Source organism: Manis javanica, chromosome 8 (genome assembly GCF_040802235.1).
Source record: "Manis javanica isolate MJ-LG chromosome 8, MJ_LKY, whole genome shotgun sequence".
In the NCBI taxonomy this organism is placed as follows: domain Eukaryota; kingdom Metazoa; phylum Chordata; class Mammalia; order Pholidota; family Manidae; genus Manis; species Manis javanica.
The window spans coordinates 92,642,652-92,663,634 of NC_133163.1; the positions used below are offsets into that span (position 1 = coordinate 92,642,652).

General features: G+C 35.7%; 1 protein-coding gene across 1 annotated transcript in view; it reads left to right on the plus strand.

Annotated features, from left to right (window-relative positions):
• SNAP23 (synaptosome associated protein 23) overlaps window positions 1-20,629 on the plus strand; it is a 33,115-nt gene extending 12,486 nt beyond the window's left edge. The window contains exons 2-8 of the mRNA XM_037018769.2: window positions 6,363-6,466; window positions 7,036-7,077; window positions 7,500-7,548; window positions 8,265-8,382; window positions 16,882-17,040; window positions 17,965-18,109; window positions 19,308-20,629. Of these exons, the coding sequence (XP_036874664.1) occupies window positions 6,410-6,466; window positions 7,036-7,077; window positions 7,500-7,548; window positions 8,265-8,382; window positions 16,882-17,040; window positions 17,965-18,109; window positions 19,308-19,373 (636 nt within the window). The 5' untranslated portion in view covers window positions 6,363-6,409 and the 3' untranslated portion in view covers window positions 19,374-20,629. The remainder of the gene's footprint in view (window positions 1-6,362; window positions 6,467-7,035; window positions 7,078-7,499; window positions 7,549-8,264; window positions 8,383-16,881; window positions 17,041-17,964; window positions 18,110-19,307) is intronic.
• Window positions 20,630-20,983: the final 354 nt, after the last annotated feature.

The following is a 20,983-nucleotide window of genomic DNA, read 5'->3' on the forward strand; positions in this document are numbered from 1 at the left end:
ATCAGAAATGAGAAAGGAAACATCAATACAGACCCCACAGAAATACAAAGAATTATTAGAGAATACTATGAAAACCTATATGCTAACAAGCTGGAAAACCTAGAAGAAATGGACAACTTCCTAGAAAAATACAACCTTCTAAGAATGACCAAGGAAGAAACACAAAATCTATACAAACCAATTACAAGCAAAGAAATTGAAGCGGTAATCAAAAAACTACCCAAGGACAAAACCCCCAGGCCAGATGGATTTACTGCTGAATTTTATCAGACATACAGAGAAGACATAATACCCATTCTCTTTAAAGTTTTCCAAAAAATAGAAGAGGAGGGAATACTCCGAAACTCATTCTATGAAGCCAGCAGCACCGTAATACCAAAACCAGCCAAAGACCCTACCAAAAAAGAAAATTACAGACCAATATCCCTGATGAACATACATGCAAAAATACTCAACAAAATATTAGCAAACCAAATACAAAAATACATCAAGAGGATCATACACCATGACCAAGTGGGATTCATCTCAGAGATACAAGAACGGTACAACATTCGAAAATCCATTAAGATCATCCACCACATCAACAAAAAGAAAGACAAAAACCACATGATCATCTCCAGAGACCGAGAAAAAGCATTCAATAAAATTCAACATCCATTCTTGATAAAAACTCTCAACAAAATGGGCACAGAGGGCAAGAACCTCAACATAATAAAGGCCATATATGATAAACCCACAGCTAACATCATACTGAACAGCGAGAGGCTGAAAGCTTTTCCTCTGAGATTGGGAACAAGACAGGGATGCCCACTCTCTCTCCCCACTGTTATTCAACGTAGTACTGGAGGTCCTAGCCACAGCAATTAGACAAAACAAAGAAATATAAGGAATCCAGATTGGTAAAGAAGAAGTTAAACTGTCACTATATGGAGATGACATGATATTGTACATAAAAAAACCTAAAGACTCCACTTCAAAACTACTAGAACTAATATTGGAATTCAGCAAAGTCGCAGGATACAAAATTAATACACAGAAATCTGTGGCTTTCTTTCCTATATACTAACAATGAACTAACAGAAAGAGAAGTCAGGAAACCAATTCCATTCACAATTGCATCAAAAAGAATAAAATACCTAGGAATAAACCTAACCAAGAAAGTGAAAGACTTTTACCCTGAAAACTACAAGACACTCTTAAGAGAAATTAAAGAGGACACTAACAAATGGAAACTCATTCCATGCTCTTGGCTAGGAAGAATTAATATTGTCAAAATGGCCATCCTGCTGAAAGCAGTCTACAGATTCAATGCAATCCCTGTCAAATTACCAACAGCATTCTTCAACAAACTGGAACCAATAGTTCAAAAATTCATATGAAACCACCAAAGACCCCGAATAGCCAAATCAATCCTGACAAGGAAGAATAAAGGGGGGGGATCTCGTTCCCCAACTTCAAGCTCTACTGCAAAGACACAATAATCAAGACAATTTGGTACTGGCATAAGAACAGAGCCACAGACCAGTGGAACAGAATAGAGACTCCAGACATTAACCCAAACATATATGTCAACTAATAGATGATAAAGGAGCCATGGACATACAATGGGAAAATGACAGCCTCTTCAATGGTTGGTGTTGGCAAAACTGGACAGCTACATGTAAGAGAATGAAACCGGATCATTGTCTCACCCCATACACAAAAGTAAATTCAAAATGGATCAAAGACCTGAATGTAAGTCATGAAACCATAAAACTCTTAGAAAAAAACATAGGTAAAAATCTCTTGGACAGAAACATGAGTGACTTCTTCATGACCATATCTCCCTGGGCAAGGGAAACAAAAGCAAAAATGAACAAGTGGGACTATATCCAGTTGAAAGGCTTCTGTACAGCAAAGGACACCATAAATAGAACAAAAAGGCATCCTACAATATGGGAGAATATATTCACAAATACAGATCCGATAAAGGGTTGACATCCAAAATATATAAAGAACTCACACACCTCAACAAAGAAAAAGGAAATAATCCAATTAAAAAATCTGCAGTGGAGCTGAACAGAGAGTTCTCCAAAGAAGAAATTCAGATGGCTAACAGACACATGAAAAGATGCTCCATATCGCAAATTAAAACCACAATGAGATACTACCTCACACCAGTAAGGATCACCACCATCCAAAAGACAAACAACAATAAATGTTGGTGAGGTTGTGGAGAAAGGGGAACCCCCGTACACTGCTGGTGAGAATGTAAATAAGTTCAACTATTGTGGAAAGCAGTATGGAGGTTCCTCAAAATGCTCAAAATAGACTTACCATTTGACCCAGGAATTCCACTCCTAGGAATTTACCCTAAGAATGCAGCACTCCAGTTTGAAAAAGACAGATGCACCCCTATGTTTATCGCAGCACTATTTACAATAGCCAAGAAATGGAAGCAACCTAAGTGTCCATCAGTAGATGAATGGATAAAGAAGTTGTGGTACATATACACAATGGAATACTATTCAGCCATAAGAAGAAAACAAATCCTAGCATTTGCAACAACATGGATGGAGCTAGAGGGTATTATGCTCAGTGAAATAAAGCAGGCGGAGAAAGACAAGTACCAAATAATTTCACTCATATGTGGAGTATAAGAACAACGAAAAAACTGAAGGAACAAAACAGCAGCAGACTCACAGAACCCAAGAATGTACTAACAGTTACCAAAGGGAAAGTGACTGGGGAGGATGGGTGGGAAGGGAGGGACAAGGGGGCGGAAAAAGTAAGGGGCATTACGATTAGCATGTGTAATGTGGGGTGGGGCATGGGGAGGCCTGTGCAACACAGAAAAGACAATTAGTGATTCTATAGCATCTTACTATGCTGATGGACAGTGACTGTAATGGGGCTTGTGGGGGGGGACTTAATGAAGGGGATAGTCCAGTAAACATAATGTTCCTCATGTAGCTGTAGATTAATGATACCAAAAAAACAACAAAAAAAAGTTAAGAAAGTAGCATTTTGATCCTCCATGTAGTATTCACCTAGTTTCAACAATCGTAGCCTATCCTGTTTCCTCTGTACCTTTTAAATGGCTTCAATTTCATACGTTTTTCTTAGAATCTCTGAGGATGCTGGTTGGTAGGAAGGTTAGAGAAACGGTATACTGGTGGTGAGGGGCCGTGACAGGAGAAGGACTGTACTCCAGAATGGAGTTATTGTAAATTCTCTGTTCCGGCTAAGTTCCCTGCTGCTTTGTGGTATCCTCTTTTATCTCTGTCTTACTATTTTGCCATGAAAGCACTTCTTCGGAGCCCATTAGAACCCATTCTTGCTACCTAATGTGAATGAAATATGTTTCCCAGCCAGACCTTAGCAAGGGGCTTTCCTCTAAACATCTGTTAGCAGAACATTTAGGACAAAGTGTTCTACTGTATTATTTCTATGCTTTTATGGTTTGGAATGGCCATCTATTAATGAATGGAAATGTTTCCAGAAACTTGTATGTACTGTGAATATTTGTCATCTAAAAGATTTGCCTCGAGAGGCTAAGAATTCTCTTAATTCTCTTTACTCCAGCATTTTCCCAACTCCATTGGGAAAACTTTTGGAGATAATAAAAATGAGTAAAGCTATATAGCTAATTCTAGATTGCACCCTTCCTGACACTTCTAAGCCACTTAGTAAAGGCTATTAAGACCCTGGGGAATACTATTCTTTGTCTCTCTCTGTCTCTTAAAAATTCTGCGTCGTCTGTTGATCCCATTTACTACAATTATGTGCTCAACACCCTCAAGAATGCAGAGTGGAGGTCTTGGGCCTGATGTCGGGATGTCAGACATGAGAATATTAAATAAGTATGTTTCTTGTCTTGTATGTCATCTGCTCAGGGAGGGAAAAAAAAGAAGTAACAGGCAGCACTTTGAGTTGTGAAAGGTTGTGTCCTTCAGAGTGACCTCATAGCCATGCCATGAGTGACTCTTCACATCCACCTCCAGGCTACATCTACTTTTCCTAATAATTAGAAGGCAGAACTCTTGGAATCAAGTTTGACAGGTCAGTTTTGCATTCAAGCCTCTCTTTGAACCTACATAGAGTTTCACTCATTTTTTCTAGGAAGATAGCAAATCCTTAAAATTGGGAAGAATCACCTTCAGGAGTAGAATTACAAAATTATACAGTTTGAGACATCAGGGCTTCCTTTCATCCAAGATGTCTTCCTACCCACAGGATAATGTATCAGAAACTTGACTAGGGGTGTCAGTTCCAGGAACTAGTTGATGAGTATGTATTACTTTTCTTACCACTTTCTGCTCTTTTGGGCATTGAGGAGCTTTATGTGAGAAGGATAGATAACTTAGGAGCATACTGCCTGGGAAGGGTTGGCTTTGAAAGGTATCTTGTTGGGGCTCTAGGATGTAATAGAGAAGCATGAGGCTATCCGGGCGGACAAATGGGCATATTACAGAAAGGAAAGGTGTGCACAAGTCCAGAGGTCAGAAGGTACAAAAACTTCCTTTTCTTTTCATAATTGTAACTGAAAAATTGAGAAAAGAGAAGCTAGATGAAGATGGCTATGATAAAGCTCATAAAAAATTAGCAGGGTAATAAAGCATGTGGTCATTGAACGAGTGATCTGTTCTTAATCCAAGAAAGGCCTTAATATCTTGATGTTGTATCTTTGTATATGAACCTTTTGCCAGAGTCACAGTCCTACTTTGGCAAGCAGATGTGAAATTAAATGTGCAACTTTTTACAATAGTAATTTTTATTAATAATAGTAATTGTAAATAATAATTTGGCATGAGTATCAAAGACTTTAATCAAGGCTCAAAATCTTAATTAAACCTTAAAGTAGCTAGTTATGACTATGGAATTATAAACAGGACTCTAAATGTAATACCTTCCTGTACTGAGAATATAATATTGTTTTTGTTTTATCAAAGATCATTCTACTAAAAGTGATGGTTAGCTATGAACATGACTAAAAAGATTTGTATGCAACCAGCAGGCCATTTCAGAGCATACACATGTAATGGAAGTTGTTGCTTTGTGGTTCTAATGTTTTGCAGGCTTTGTGCTACTGTTACATGCAACTTTGTTTTTAAGATCCACTTAAATATTTTGAGAGTACACTATGTGTTTCTACCTATTTGTTCATTCAGCACACATTTGCTGGAGTACCAATTGTCAGATCTGTTAAGTGTTAGACATGAAGATATAACAAAATCCCTGTCATCCAAGAGTTCAGTGGTTAACTAGATACTTTCCTTGTCAGTGAGTATCCTCTGTGGCAGGATTTCTCAGTCTCAGCACTTTGACATTTTGGGCCAGATAATCCTTTGTTGTGGGGGGCTGTCCCAGGGAGCATATAGGATGATTAGCAGCATCCTTCACTTCTGCTCACTAGTCCCAGGAACACTGCCCCACTACCCCCAGCTCTTGACAATCAAAATATGTCTCCAGACATTGCTAGATGTCCCCTGGGGGCAATTCCAGAATGAACCAGACCTTATGTATGTCACTGACAAAGAGCTTTGGTAAAATCACCTTTAAAAAATATAATAGAAAGCTAGCAAATGTAATGAAAATAAAACCACCTAGATCTGTCTCATATACTTACTACATGTGACTTCTCGAAGAGGAATACACTACAGTAGTACCAAATAACACCCACTAAATGTTTGTGTTTTAGTTTAAATGTCTGTGAGATCTTTCTGAGTTACTATGAGTTACTGAGTTACTATGTATAGGAGAATAATTGTTCAGTTCCTCAAGGACTTTACTAAAACAACAAACAGTACAGTCATTGGAAAGGCAGAGTCCACTGTTAAAAATCTGAGTTCTTTGCTGAGCTCTGTCAACATCACCCTCTTCTTGTTAAAAATGAAAATATTTCATTTTTTCCGGTGAGTAGCCTCGACAACTGCCGCATTTTTAGAACGTTTCTTGTGTTCTTCCGGCAAGACTTTGAGTTTTGTTACTTAACTATGGGAATACTACCTAACTTAGAATTCTCCACCTTACTGCTTTTCCACATTCAAACAATGTATAAAGGACATTGTACAACTAGAATTCATTTTAATAGTCTCAAAACTGTCTTCTCATACTGCCTATGTTCTCAAAGTAGAGGGACCACTTTCCTGTTAGAAACACTTCACTAGAAATCCTGAAACCTGAGTTTTAGGTTCACCTTTGGTACAAACTAGCATTTAAACATCCACTCATCCTCTCTCAGCCTTTATTTCTTCATCTACCCAAGGTAGGTAAATAGGTAAAGATACAGATAGGCTCTTTATCCTGTTTTTCAGATAAGTATCCTAAATTCCATGACTCCACACGCTGCTCAAACTCTTTTGTATTCTTCTTATTAACAGAATATCCACATCTCAGCTCCTGTGCCTGTCAAGAGTTTTAATTCATCATGGATAACATGTCATTAGAAGAAATTCAGCTAAGAGCTAATCAGGTTACTGATGAGGTAAATGTTTTACTTGGATTAAGTAGTTAATTCTCTTTCAGTTTTCACAGTAAAGCAATTAGTGGACCTTCTTGGAAGTCCTTTTGCCCTCTTCCTAGTCCCTTTGTATCGAAGAATGCATTTGCCCCAGAGTGCCTTGCTAGCTTCTTATTTTTTCAAAACTAAGTGAAAACAATTTGTATGATTATTTTTTAAGATGGTCATTACTTGACAGTTACTTATAACAAAGACTCTGTAGATTTGAGGAATTCTGTACAAAAATTTTAACAATTTTCTAATATCTGTAAAACACCTAGATTTCTGTTCACATTAAATTTTTATAAATTTCCATTATATTCATCAAACTTCCAGATTTTCTCTTAAGGAGCACCTGTTAGAAAGAAAATAACTGAAATTTATAGTGATCAACTTTACTGATTTACTTGTTTTTGTTTTAGAGTGAGTGGTGGGTGGATGGGCCGGCAATCTTTAAATATAGAGCAGCAGCCTGAATGTGGCCTGTGATCTATTTTTTGTTTGGTTGGTTTTTTGCTACATTTTAGATACTAAAACTCTCAATTTTTTCCTAGTCTCTGGAGAGTACAAGGAGAATTCTGGGTTTAGCCGTTGAGGTAAGAAAACATTTAATCATTGAGCTAAGTGTAACAACTGTATGTAGGAGGTATCCTGATAGCATAAACTGCACTTGGTGTTAAGAGTCAGAAGGATATTGTATCAGTAAACTTATTATTTGAAGCTGGCAATTGCTTAAATTGCTAAACATGCACAAATGGTCCTTTTTTATTTTTCCCATTGACAGTATTGGAGTATGATAGGGAAGATCAATTCACCATTAGTTTGTGACTGAATTATTTTGGCGGGGGGTCAATATGTTAAAATGTGTTGGTTTGGTGTATTAGTTTTCTTTGTAGCTCTAATCCTCTGAGAATATAGTTTTCTAAATGAGTCTCTCTTGCTTCTTACCAGGACTTGTAGGTTGTTTCTGTTGTTTGTTTTGTTTTGTTGTGCTGTGAGCTTTTCTTCCTCCTTTTAGTCTCGGGATGCAGGAATCAAGACTATGACCATGCTGGATGAACAAGGGGGTGAGTTGCAGTCATCGGTACAAGCTCTTGATTTGACTGATAATGCAGGAAAGCCCTTTCAAATCAGCCACATATGAAATTAAGTCTTTGGGAACGCCCTCCCTTTGTAAGAGAGTGGTGATGTGTTTACTTTTCTTCTGATTTGAATTATATCATGTTCATTGCCTATTTTAGGTGGTGGCAACAATGCTCAATTTGTATACCAAGTATTTGTTAGGTAGCCGGACTTATTATGTGCATTGGTTACATGTACAGTAGACATTATGATATTCTTTCATCCTTTTCAAAAACCAACTTAAGTCCTTAAAGGGTTCTAGATTCAGGTGAGCTTAGGAACATTCTGAGCAATCTGGTCTTAATTTTTTTAGTCTTATGATAGCCCTCAGGATTTGAGCCTATTCAATGATAGAAATTCTGGGTATCTGGTCTGGTCAAAATATACTTAATATGATGTTGAAGCAAACACTCACATGTTCCTATTACACAAATTTCTTTAGAATATGTCTTTCCACAGTAAGAGGCCAAATGCCTCAGGATCAGCATGTGAATGATTGTTTTCATGTTGGACAGCATCTATACCTTCTAGCACTGATAGAGTCCCTGTGATGGGTTATTGGTAGATTTGAGGTTAAATTTTGTTATTTCAAAATAATAACGTTTTCTGGTTGACAGTATGAATGTAACATAAAATGTTAATTTTTACAACTTATTCTTAGAACAACTAAACCGTATAGAAGAAGACATGGACCAAATAAATAAAGATATGAGAGAGGCAGAGAATACTTTAACAGAACTCAACAAATGCTGTGGCCTTTGTGTATGCCCATGTAATAGGTGAGTAGATAAATCAAGACCTTTTAAAAATAAATTTAAAGTGAGAGCATTCCTCCTCTTCATCCCCCTAGTAAGGTCAGAAGTGTGGATCTAAATAAGAAACTTTGTTAGATAATACGCTATTTTTCCTTCAGGCAGATCAAACTTTTCATGTTAGTGGCATGTTCACTGACAACCATGCTTTAAAATTGATCACTCCTTCGATCAAGTCCCAATTTCATTTTTTAATGATATGCAAAATATACGGTTTGAAATATACATCTGGATAATACAGAGCAGGGTGGAATTAGTGTCTTTTCCTTTCAAACAAGGAGTATTAACAAATATATATTCTGTGGTATGCACATAAGGGATGACCCAGGGAGTGAGGGATTTGGATCCTGTCTTCAAAGGAATTACTATGTCACTGGATATATGAGAAAGAATAGCAATAAGCAAAAAGTACATAAATCTAGTGTAGATCATGTGATACCGACTAAGGCTAAGGGCACAGAATTGATAGAGTTTCATTCGGGGAACATCTTATACAGGAGGTAGGACTTATGTTGGTGGGCACTGAGTGATTGGAAGGATTTTGAATGGACATGGAGGAACTGAGAGGGCATTTCCTATGGAAGATTTAATGTAAACAGAGATGATGGAGGAGCTTGATTTAACTGGGCTTTGTGATTTGTATAAGTGAGAAGTGGAAAATAAGACACAGGTAGGTAGTAGAGGAACTTGAATGCCAGACTAAGGGACTGATAGGTTGGAGTGGAGTATAACTGCATACTAGACTAGTTAGGATTCTTTTGTAATCCAGGTCTGTGAGGTTAGACCTTATGATTGAAATTAGAGAGAAAAGTATAAGTCAAAGAGAATTCATTTTAAATCAACTGATTGTATATCAAACACAAAGAAGAATCAGTGAAGGCTCCAAAGATTTGAAATCTCAAGTAAACTAGGAGAAAAGTTTTCAAACTATTTGTATATAGTGTATGAGATTATGCTTGACAGAAAGGAATTCATTCTTTTTGGTAAGTCCATTATGAATATTTAAATTCTCTATTTATTCTTGGGTAAACCAAACTCCATGGTGTTGACAAATATTGTATGTATTCAGATGAAGATGAGGTTTGGACTAAGATATTTAACTATTATCTTCCCTTCTGTTAGAAGAAGCTCATCTTTGTTCTGAAAAGTAATTAATAAAACAACTTTGAGTTTTACCTGTATTTGAAATGACAACGTGTGGAGATTGAATGACTGTCCCTAACTGCTGAGAGTATTAATTTTTAAAGAGCTTCACAAGAATTAGTACTTCCATCTAGTTGTTTCGCTGGTATAGTAAACCATGAGTGAGATATAAAGGTTTACAGACTCAGAATTTTTCCTCCTCAGAGAGTTAGGAATGGAAAAACTTCTGTTATGTTGTCATACTTTCAGATAAGTGTTTTCATGTGACAGCATTCTCTGCCATTTCTACTAGAGAAAATACTTTCTAGTCTTGTCCATTGGCTTCCTGCTCTGAGACAAGTCTGGTAGGACTTGATTGATTCTCCAAAAGTGTATGTTTGAATAACTGTGACTTGTCAGTCAGGGTTTAGCAGATTATTTTAGACAAACAAATTAGAAATAGCACAGATTTTTTTGATCCAAACTCTTAACTATGTTTTGCAAACTTGTGCTTTTTCTCCTGTGTTCTGTGTACCTCTGGGAAGAGTGTCAAGGAGAAAAAGTAAATAAATTTCCTTGAGATTATATATGAGGAGCAGAGCAAGGAGAAAGAAGTTCTCCCTAGAACCTAGAGCATAATCAACTCTGAGTCAGAGGTTGCTAAACAGGAAGAACAATGAGTCTTAAGATGGTCTAGTATCATAGAAAGTGGGAAATTGAGCTACAGAAGTATTATTTTAATTTTATTTTTTGTATATCCCAGCCAAGCATAAGTAAGATTTTCTTGAACATTAGTAAGAGAGAAGGTAGAGTATGGTCCTGAAGCAGTCTTCAGCCTCTATCCTCATTAGAACCTTTTCTCAGTGGTTCAAGAGAAGAAGGCACTTCTTAACGAATGGAATCAAGGGGCTCCTATAACAGAACAGGTGTTCCCTAAAGAGGAAAGAGTCATATTCCAGTTTAAAAATGTCTGCTTTTAATTGCCTTACTTCCATCTATCTCCTCTTTGTACCATTGAGTCCCTGGCCTCTATGATGTATCTCTCATCCTTAGCTCTCTCTACCATCATTCCTGTCAGTGTCTTATGTCTTTCTAATCTTAGTGCTAATCTGTGTTTTAGTTAGGCTTATTATAGCTATAGCATGAACTTCTCAAAGGTAGAATCTTAGTTCTCTTTGTATAAATCTAGTACTAATTCTGGTAGTAATAGCAGCCCAGGTCCTCAGTCTCTTATCTGCCATTCAGAAATCTAAAATACTCTGAAAGCCAAAGACGTTTTTTCCCCATAATGTGGTGCCACAACTCAACAATTAGGTGACAAAATGTATCCTGAACTGAAGCTGTTTATAATCTTTATCACACTTAACATAAATGTTAATTTGTTTTACTGAAGAAATATGTATTTGATTATGTGCTCAAAATGTCTTGCATTGAAGGGTTTGAATAAGAGTTGTGGGCCTATAAGTTAATTTAGGCTCTTACTACTCCAAGCACTTTAAAATATCCTAACAGTAACCTTAAGATGAGATAGACTCTCATTTTGTCACCATTTTACATGTGGGGCAATGGAGGCACAAAAGCAGTCACACTAACAAGTTGGAGAGCTGAGATTCAAAACCAAGCAGAGCCCCAGCTTTTAATTATACATTGCCTGACTCTGGCAAGAAAATGGATCTTTTTGCCGTTGCTGCCTAATGTATTGCTGTATAGAAAATGTCTTGAGTAGATTTGTTTTTTGAGATTTCTTTTGTTCAGTAGTATTCATTGAAGTCAGGTCAGCAAATTAAAAAGACATAGAAATAGCTTTACTTAACAGAACCCTGTATTAGAAGGGAATTTAAACTTTAGCTATTTTTTTTTTAAAGACACTAGAATTTAGAAACAGACTACCAGGATTAAACTTTAAAATTGTGAATAAATGTCATTCTGTTAGCTTCCTGCTCTGAATCCTAACAGCAGAATAACACAGATCCTTTTTAAAATTCTGTGCTTCTGACAGTAACTTTAATAAGTTGTAATTTTAATTAACAAGTGTTTAAAAAGAGGCAGGCTTAAAATGGGAAGTCTTAGATTAGTAAACTGCCTAGTGTCCCAGTTTAACCATTCACATACAAGGTATTCTGTCTTAACTTACCTGTCTTCAGCCTGTGCTTATAACATCAAACATAAAGGCACTGTCACATAGTTTGAAGACAAATTGGTATTTCTGGACCACTTACTAGAGAAGTTCAAAATTGGTACTATACATTTTCTACTGTTCATACTAAGGTATACAAATTTGGCTCTGATTGCTTAACATCAATAATTGAACTATATTTGAGTTAACACTTGAGTGCTTCCTCCATCCTACTCGCTGGAGATATGAAGGATGAGTAAGGTATAGCTGGTGCAGTGTCGTTTGGCATTACTCTGTTTTGCCTCACATGGTACCTGATATGTAGTAGGTGCTGAATAATTGCTTGTTGATTGAATGTCCTTGAGAATCTTGTTGGCTGCTGGGAGAGTTAGACATGTAAAAAGATTTTTAAAACTTAAAATTCAAATAAGATATGTAATAGAAATAATGAAGAGAAATCTGTAGTCAGGTTTCACAACCTCTCCATTAGTTTTTACCTTTTCTTCATACTGATTTTCATAGTTTAGGAAAGCATAGCATCATCCAGACATTTTTAGGAAAAATGAAGTGTGCTCTGGTTTAAATAATTTTCTTGTTTTTCTTTTTATCTAGATTCTCAGCTGTTGGTGGTTTCTGTGAAACCAGGCAGGAATTTAAATGCATTATGTATTTAGAACTCAAAACCTGCTTCAGTTCTGTTTCACTGGCATTCACTGTTTTCTGCATTTCATTCTCTCACCTAATCTCTTCCTTTCTAATCTGCTTACTAAAAATGAAGATTTAACATCAGAAGCCGGGCTCAGTAGCTGATCAAAGGGAACTTTAAGATGCAGTCTTGTGGCGCAGTTTGGGCTGGTAACCTGCTATCTAAAGGTGATGCTTCAAATGGCTTTTCTGTGCATGTGCATGGATTTTGTGAATGGTGGAGACTTTCTTAAAAACTGTACTGTGGTTTGTTATGTGAAGTGTATTTGTTCTTGATGGGTGCTGTCTGCCAAAAGATGGCCTTGACAAAAGGATCATAATTTATAATGCCATTCTTTTGACTGATGGCTCTAATAGTTTTTGCTAAATAACATTTAAAATTAAAAAAATAAAAATACCCCTGAAGTTTCCTAAAACATTTTAAGTAGGTTGATATTGTAGAGAATTGCTCCATTCTAGTTCTAATCAAAGGTTAGGGAATTCAGGCTAAGTCCATCTCTCTCCATAGGACTTTGATTTCAGCATCTGACCTTCTATTAAGTTTCCCAATGCTTTTCTGGTTCCAGAATCAACATTTTCTCTATGAAAGTGTTGTATCTAATGTTTTGGATTCCCCATGACTTAGGCTACTACCAAATTGAGGAGTTAATTGGCAATCTAGTCATCTTAAATACCATTTGGAACAAGGTGGGATGTAAATTTAAAATGCTACCGTTTATAGTATCTTCTTTATTAAAATAAAGGTTTTCCCTCTTTATAAACTATTTGATAATTCCTGTTCTGTCATGTGTTAGCTTGCTATGGTTTCATGTTGAATTAATATGGAATTAAGTAATCTTAGTTTTTTATGGAATTTAACCTCTTAAGTCAGTCAGTCTACTGTTTATTATAATGTTTGACTCCTTTAATTTTGGATCTTTATGGGAACTGTGAAGATCATGGTTAAATGTTAGAAAATTAAGTATTTGATTTCTGCCCTTTGTTTCTTGCCCTCCTTTTACTTCTTTCCTGTAGCCTGATCATCCAGCATGCGCATGTACACACACACACACACACACACACACACACACACACACACTAATTACACCTGGTATTTATTTGATCCCTTTCTCCTTTATATAAAGATTTATAGCTAATATTGGCCTTTTTGCTATTTTTATTAAGTTAATATTAATCTTGCCAACCAGAACTAGATAAAGAAGTTGTTAAAAGTTATTGAGTCCACATCCTGATATTTGTTATTTCTGCTTTTTGTGGCAACCTCTTAAATTGATTAAGGGATATTTCAGATTCTCATTTCAAACTTGCCATTTTTGAATGAAATATTTATATGGTAAGAAAAAAGTTGTAGTTAAAGATACTAGATTCCTCAAAACTGACAGTTGAAGTAAACCTTAACTTTCCAGGTGGACATCTTAATTGCATTAAGATATATTACAGATTTGCTTAACATTTTGTCACAAGGTCTAATTTCTTCTCAGAGGGGCTTTACATTTTATTGTGCAAAAGATCAGAACCATTTCTTACTGTAGACCAAAACAACTTGAGCCTAGATGTCTTTTTATGTAGCTGTATTCCAACTATAGTTAGCTTCCTGTCAATCTCAAAGCTTTGGGGTGTTAACAGGCCAGAAGAGTTAAACATGCCAATTGATAATCTGTGACTGAAAAGCGTGAACTGTTAACTAAGCATCAGGTTGAGGTTGAAGCCAAAGAATAAAAATATTTGTCTGTGCTTTTCAAAACAATTTATACCTATTACCAACAGAACCTTTTCATAGCACTTATTAAGTATTAGTATTATCTTAGTTTTACATATAAGGAAAAGGATGATCAGAGATGGAAGTTTGCTTAAGTTCTCTACCTGCTGAACCACAGGTCTAGGATTGGGATTCAAGTCAATATACTAGAAATCTGTGGCTTTAAAAAAAAATCCTAGTATGTACCTTTGCTTACTCCAGATTAATTCCTCTGAAGTGGGCTACCAGTGTAATTTAAAATATTCCTTCTACAGCAGATTGGAGGTGCCTTAGAACAGCATTTCTCTTACTAAGTAGGTAGCTAAATGACCTTTTGAATTTAAATAAAAGAATAGTAACAACAGAAGATTCCCAGACCCTACCCCAAACATACTGAAGCAGAATCTTCAGAATGTAACCTATGGATTCAGTGTGTTCAAAAGCATCTAGATCGCTCTGGTGCTTCGTCAAGTTGGGAAATAATACCTTTAGAGCATTTCATCCTCTTTGAAAGAAAATACATTAGATTGAAACCCTTAATATTTTTTATTAGATAGGCAGCTACATGGCAATGCCTTAAAAACAGGTAACTTTCAAGGGTCTTTCAACTTGGTGGGAGAAACTCCAGGGTAGTGGCAAGTGGCAGAATCTTGAGAACCAGAAGGCATTACCTGAAGTGGAGGTGCTGAATGAGACATGGAGTTACCATGAGGATGAAGATACAAAATGAATAGCATTTAAAAAGCATCTCTTCATAAACATGCTGGACATGTCATAACTGCATGAAAAAAGTGGGTTTTTTTCCCAACCCATTTAAAAGTAAAGACAACCCAGTGCAAAGCTGTAAAGAAAACTGTCAAACTCAGCTTTTTGTAACTTTTCCCCTTGATATTAGAAACAAATCTAAAAGGATCCAGTCTCTTAAAGGAAGAAGGGTTTGATAACCAGTTTGATTTTTTGCTTATGACACATATTATGCTTTAACTGAACCTCATTCACAGTATGTTAATTTATTTGTATCTTATGGCCCTTCTGTTTAATTGTGGAGGGAAGAATTCTCTAAAGTTTAAAGAATTTTAAATCTTATCTTTTAGAATTGAGAAGGAGGTTGGGGCATGTATATATTCTTCAGTACACTGGGTGCTGGCAAGTCCTGTTCAGGACTACTCTTTATGTGCAGAGACACAGAAATGTAATGTCTTACTATTAAGTGACTTTTGAATTTCAGCCCTCATTCTTTCACCTGTTCCACAATCTGACATACTGTAAAAGCCCCACTTATCTTACTTAAGTTAGTATTTATGGTTATCAACTTCATGGTAAAATAATATATTGTTTATTTTATTTACTAGGTATCACTCTGCTTTAGAATTTTGCCTGGGACCTATCTTATTAACTTAGAATACATGTAAATGGGTTTCACTAAGAATGATTATGTATAAATATTCATTAATAAAAGGTCTATCCCACCTTGTTCCAGGAAAAATTTAACATAGCTTATTAATAAATAGATTAATTAGTAAAACATAATAGCATAAATAGGAAATTAATTGTGTTAAAGTGAAACCAAGAAAGGCATTTTGAGAAGTAGCTCTACAGTGTTTGTAGATTTGTTTATCTTTTCAGTGCCTCTTACAAAAAAAGTAGTGGTACCGTTTCTATAGTATTAATGATAAGGTATAAGATCCAATTCTAGATTTGCCAAAAATGAATCCTCACATGTCTGTTAAGGAAGGGACCACTGTTTTCATAAAACCTCTCCTGTTTTTGCAATTTCAAAAGTTCCTCCTTAATATTATTATGTGGAATATATCAGAGGACCAATATTATAACCATATACTACTTTTTGTTTATAGAAAAATAAATACTAAAGTTGGATGAGTTAAAACTGTACCTAACCAAATAATCAGTAAAAATGTTCTGTGTTATTTTTTTGTGGTAGCCATTCACAAGTCACTTTATTATGCTCTTTTTCTTGCCATTTTTACCAGTTTGAGTAATAAGTCCTGTGGTAAAATTCTGCCTTTGACTGATTGTAGCTATTTATATCAGTTACATTTAAAGCATAACCATTATTTTTAAGAGGCCTGGATTTGGGATCATTTTTTTTTTAAAGGAGGGAAAGTAAGCTCTTACATGAAAAAGCTCTAAGTCAAAAGATTTATAAGTGGCACCAGTGTGGCCAAAGTAGTCTCATTGGCTGTTCAGTTTGGAGGTAATTAGTGCCTTTCCTTCATGCTGTTTATTTCTTAAGAAACCCTTTCAAAGATGTTAATACAAATTTCTAACTTCAAAAAATTGAACAGCTGGAACTACTCTGGTTCAGGTAAGTGGGCAGCTAGGGTCTAAGTATTGCCCACTCAGCAGTCTCTCTCTTCCATCTCTCATCAACCCCTGAGGTGTCTCCAGGGAACCTTTTAGGGCATCCTGGAACACCTTCCCTGAGGAATTTTTTTCCTAGTGCCAATTAACCTCTTTCCTGGAGAGTATCAGAGGCTAAGGGAACCTGAACAATCAAATAATTGCATTTTGTTATTTGCTAACTGCTTAGTGAAGATTTGGTTGGAAGTATTTGAACTTTTAAAAAAAAGTTTAATGTCTGTGGTTTACACAATTCATGTTTCTTCGATGTCATATTGCAATGGAACATAGCATAGATAATCTAGATATAGCTGTATGTAGCTTTTATGGTAAGGGTGATCCTCAAGGTTATAAGCATTAGTAATTACAATTCTCCCTCTCATGCAATTCTTTCTGTTCTCTCTCTATATATTGACTCATGTAGGACAAAGAACTTTGAGTCTGGTAAGGCCTATAAGGCAACATGGGGAGATGGTGGAGACAGCTCTTCTAACAATGTAGTGTCTAAGCAACCAGGCCGAGTGACAAATGGTCAGCCTCAGCAAGCAACCCCAGGAGCAGCCAGCGGTGGATACATTAAACGGTATTCTAGCTCCTTCTGGTATTTTTACCCCTTTCCTAACTAAATGGCTCAATCAGGAAGGTGGGTGTAGTTACACATGAACCTTCACTCATCAATTAGAAATAGCATTTATTTCAGTTTTAAAATGCATTTAATAATCTGCCTTCTGACAGTTTTAGCTGTGGTGGTTGAACTTCAGAGATGGATTAACATTACTTTGTATTTTTCAGTACTTTCAAAATTAAGTAAGCATGTTTTACTTCTGTAAATAGGAAAATGTTTTAAAATCTCCATCTAGAGTATAGATCAGCCAGATCCCTATAAGGATACCTGTAAAGGGTCAGATAAGTAAATAGTTCACTTTGCAGGCCATACAGTGTGTCACAACTATTCAACTCTGTTGCTAAAGAGTGAAAGTAGCCATAGATAATATGTAAGCAAATGAATATGGCTGTCTTCAAATAAAACCTTATTTACAAAATGAGGTGGAACATCACATGTGGCTTTTGGGCCAGAGTTTTGCTACCTCTGTTATAGAGCAAGCAGTTCTTTAGACTTCAGAGTGCATCAGAATCACCTTGGAGGTTTATTAAAGCACAAATTGCTAGGATCCATTTCCAGTCTCTGATTCAGTAGATCAGGAATGGAGTGCAAGAATTACATTTTTATGTCTAACAAGTTCCCAGGTGATGCTGGGAATTACAGTTTGACAACCAGCTTTCTAGAGTTGTTTCTTAATCTTCTCTTAAGTGACTTTAAGACATTATGCTCTTTGATCGGTCTTTCAGTTTTTACTGTAGAATGTTTTACAAGAATGGTAACCTACATTCCCTTGGACCTAACACTTGCTGAGGTCATTTTGGTCGTTTTTATGAAAAGTAATTCCAGACTTACTCCATTTATAATTTACCAAAAAGTACTGAATTAGCTATCTTTTTGTGATAGTATAACTAATGATGCCAAAGAAGATGAAATGGAAGATAACCTGACTCAAGTGGGCAGTATCTTAGGAAATCTAAAAAATATGGCTCTGGACATGGGCAATGAAATTGATGCTCATAATCGACAAATAGAACGGATCACAGAAAAAGTAAGTTACTTAGTGCCATAGGAAAATAAGACATCCAGTACAATTAGTACAATTATTTAACTAATGGCCATCTGTGCGATACTTAGGAGAACATCAGGATAAGACCCTATCTCACAGGTGTAAAAGTTTTGGCGAGACAGCAGTTCTAACATTGAAAAACAATACCCAAGGTTTTCATGCCTCCTGTCTCTCGCTCATGGCTTTTGGTTCATTTTTGAAACCAAGACCTTGGAATGAAGTCGTTTTATTTAAATTTCGCACATGAAACTTAGAATCTGTTCTAACCTTACAATGGGCCATCTTTTTTTCCCCTGATAAACAATTTAGCTTTTGGAGTTTTTTCTTGTTAATAACAAATTAGTAAGTTCCTAAATCCTCCTCTCATGAGTCAGTAGGTGAAAATGAGTTCATCAGAGTAGTTGTGTAGTAGACACACAAAATAGGGTCCTGTGGTAAAGAATGTGATTGCAATTTTTTTATTTCACATTTTAAAAGATACTGAAAGTGAAATTGTACTCAGTTTGGTTGTGTCACATCTAAAAGCCATTCCTTTTTGTTATTTCATTAAAATAATAATACCTTAAAGGATGGATGAATTGAATTTTTAAGCTTTTCTCTTTGTTGAATCGCTCACAATGGATTTCATTGAGGCGAACAATGGTTTGTAAGATGCTTTCGAAGCTCTTGTGTGGGTTTAGGCTACATATTATTCATTATTTTAATTCAGATATCGATGTGGATGATAACACATCTGTTCCAAAAATCCTGTCGAAGGTTATTTCAGTCTCTCTGGGATAGACCTAAGGTAGCTCCAGATGAAATTCTGTGATTCAGTTCAGGGGACTCTCCAAAGTTCGTGATTAATAGTGGAGAATATTCTAAATTTCATTGCATCTAAAATGCCATTGATTATAAGATGTATCCCAGTTTCAGACATGTTAAACTATGGGAAAATGTGTTAAGAAATTTAAGAAATACTGGCAAGTTCTTCATTTATGTCTTTGTCACATTTATATACCCAGTTTTTCCAAATGAATTTCATATTGTCATTTCCTGCCCAAAATAAGTTTTGTTATGTGACTTCAACTGTTTCCTGAATTTTCTCATTGTGTCAATTACGCCAAGTGTATGAAATTTAACTTTTATTAGAGCAGCTTACCTTGTAACACAGCACTGACATCTTTGTCTTTTTTTTCAGGCTAACACCAACAAAGATCGTATTGACATTGCCAATGCCAGAGCAAAGAAACTTATTGACAGCTAAAGCTCCTGCTGTCTTCTTTATCATTTATTCACTTTCCTAGCTGCTCCTTCAGTCATTACCTTTTCAGAGTTTTAAATTTTGGTTCTGTACTCTTCTAATCAGGAGATAATGTGGAGGAAGGGATAGGGGTACAGCCCCTATTTTTTTTATGTTCTCTTTTTCCCCTTGAGAGTAGACTGCTTCTCAGCCTTCTTTCTAGTATTTACTTTCTCAGTTCATACTCCTAGATTGGTTTTCATACATCATATATGATGTTGTTTTTCATCTTCACACTTACTTTTTAGTAGGTTCTTTTGCTTTCAAGATTTGGAAGCATTGCCAAAGACAGCCATGAGAAAGGAAGCTAGAGGCAGTGTGAGGGGGCACAAAAAGGAGAGGCAATAGATGAGAGGTTGTTACCTCAGTAGAACCTGTAGGCCACAAAGCAAAAGTTGCATAGCCATAGTGAAGATCCATCAGAGTTTAGTTTCTAATTCAAGTTGCAGTTATTGCCAGTTTAGGCTAGTACTTGGTTTTGGAGCTTTTATACACATATTTTGTTATTATATATTATATCACAACTTTGCAACCTCTGCTCCAAAAGAGTTTTCTTCAAGTGGACTTAATTTCTGAACTCTTGGTGATTCATATATGTATATAGATTCTATGATCCCATATCATACTGCACCATACAAGAACACTTTGTATAACTGAATAGCTTTTTATTTTCATATTAGTAGTATCATGGTCCCATTACAGACCTATTAACCTCATAAATTTGTCATTTGCCTTTGAGGAAAAAGTATGTAAATATGTATGTGTTAACACGAGAATTTCTCTCTAAAGCAGGGTTTAAAATTTTTTGGAAAAGTTTCACAAACTGTATCACATGAATTTAGATTTACCTCAAAGCCAAGAATTAGGTTTAGATAGAAAAAAAGAATCTTTGTTTTCATCTCAGGTAGAAAATTAGTTAGATTGCTTTGCATTTTATGTAGCTTTAGACATTAAAAAAGGTAGAAATTATTCTATTTAAAAATGACTTGGAAAATTACACCGTTGGTTTAATTATTGATAATTGCACTATCATTCTCTCAGTGTTTTATATAGAACTGTGTCCACAATTCTGTTTATTTTCGTAACAGTGTTATAAGAATCTGATCAATATTTGTCACATTTATTTAAGAACTAGTATCTGTATACTTCAAAGCTATTAATGTGGATTGGTTTGACTAATAACCACTGCTTGGTCCTTACAATTAAATTTTATAACTAACTACTGGAATTGTTCTTTTAAATAGGTAATGTATTTCTGTGAATATTATGCGGGAGGCAGTAATTTCATCAACTCTTAGTTTAACTAATAGCATAAAGCAAAGGTCCATAAATCAAGAAGCACTAAAATGGAAAGCTGCCATTATTAGCTTCTTTCCCATTTTTGTTGGAAATAGAGGACTTCCCTTTCTGTGATTTGTCATGAGGTTCATTTTAATTGTTACTAGTTACTAGTCTTTTTAGTCATTTGAGCTTAAATACACTCGTTGCTGAAAGGATGGCAATTTATGAGAACTACAACCCACTTTCTACAGATACAGTTAACATTGGGAACTTTGAAAGGCTGAAGAGGAAAA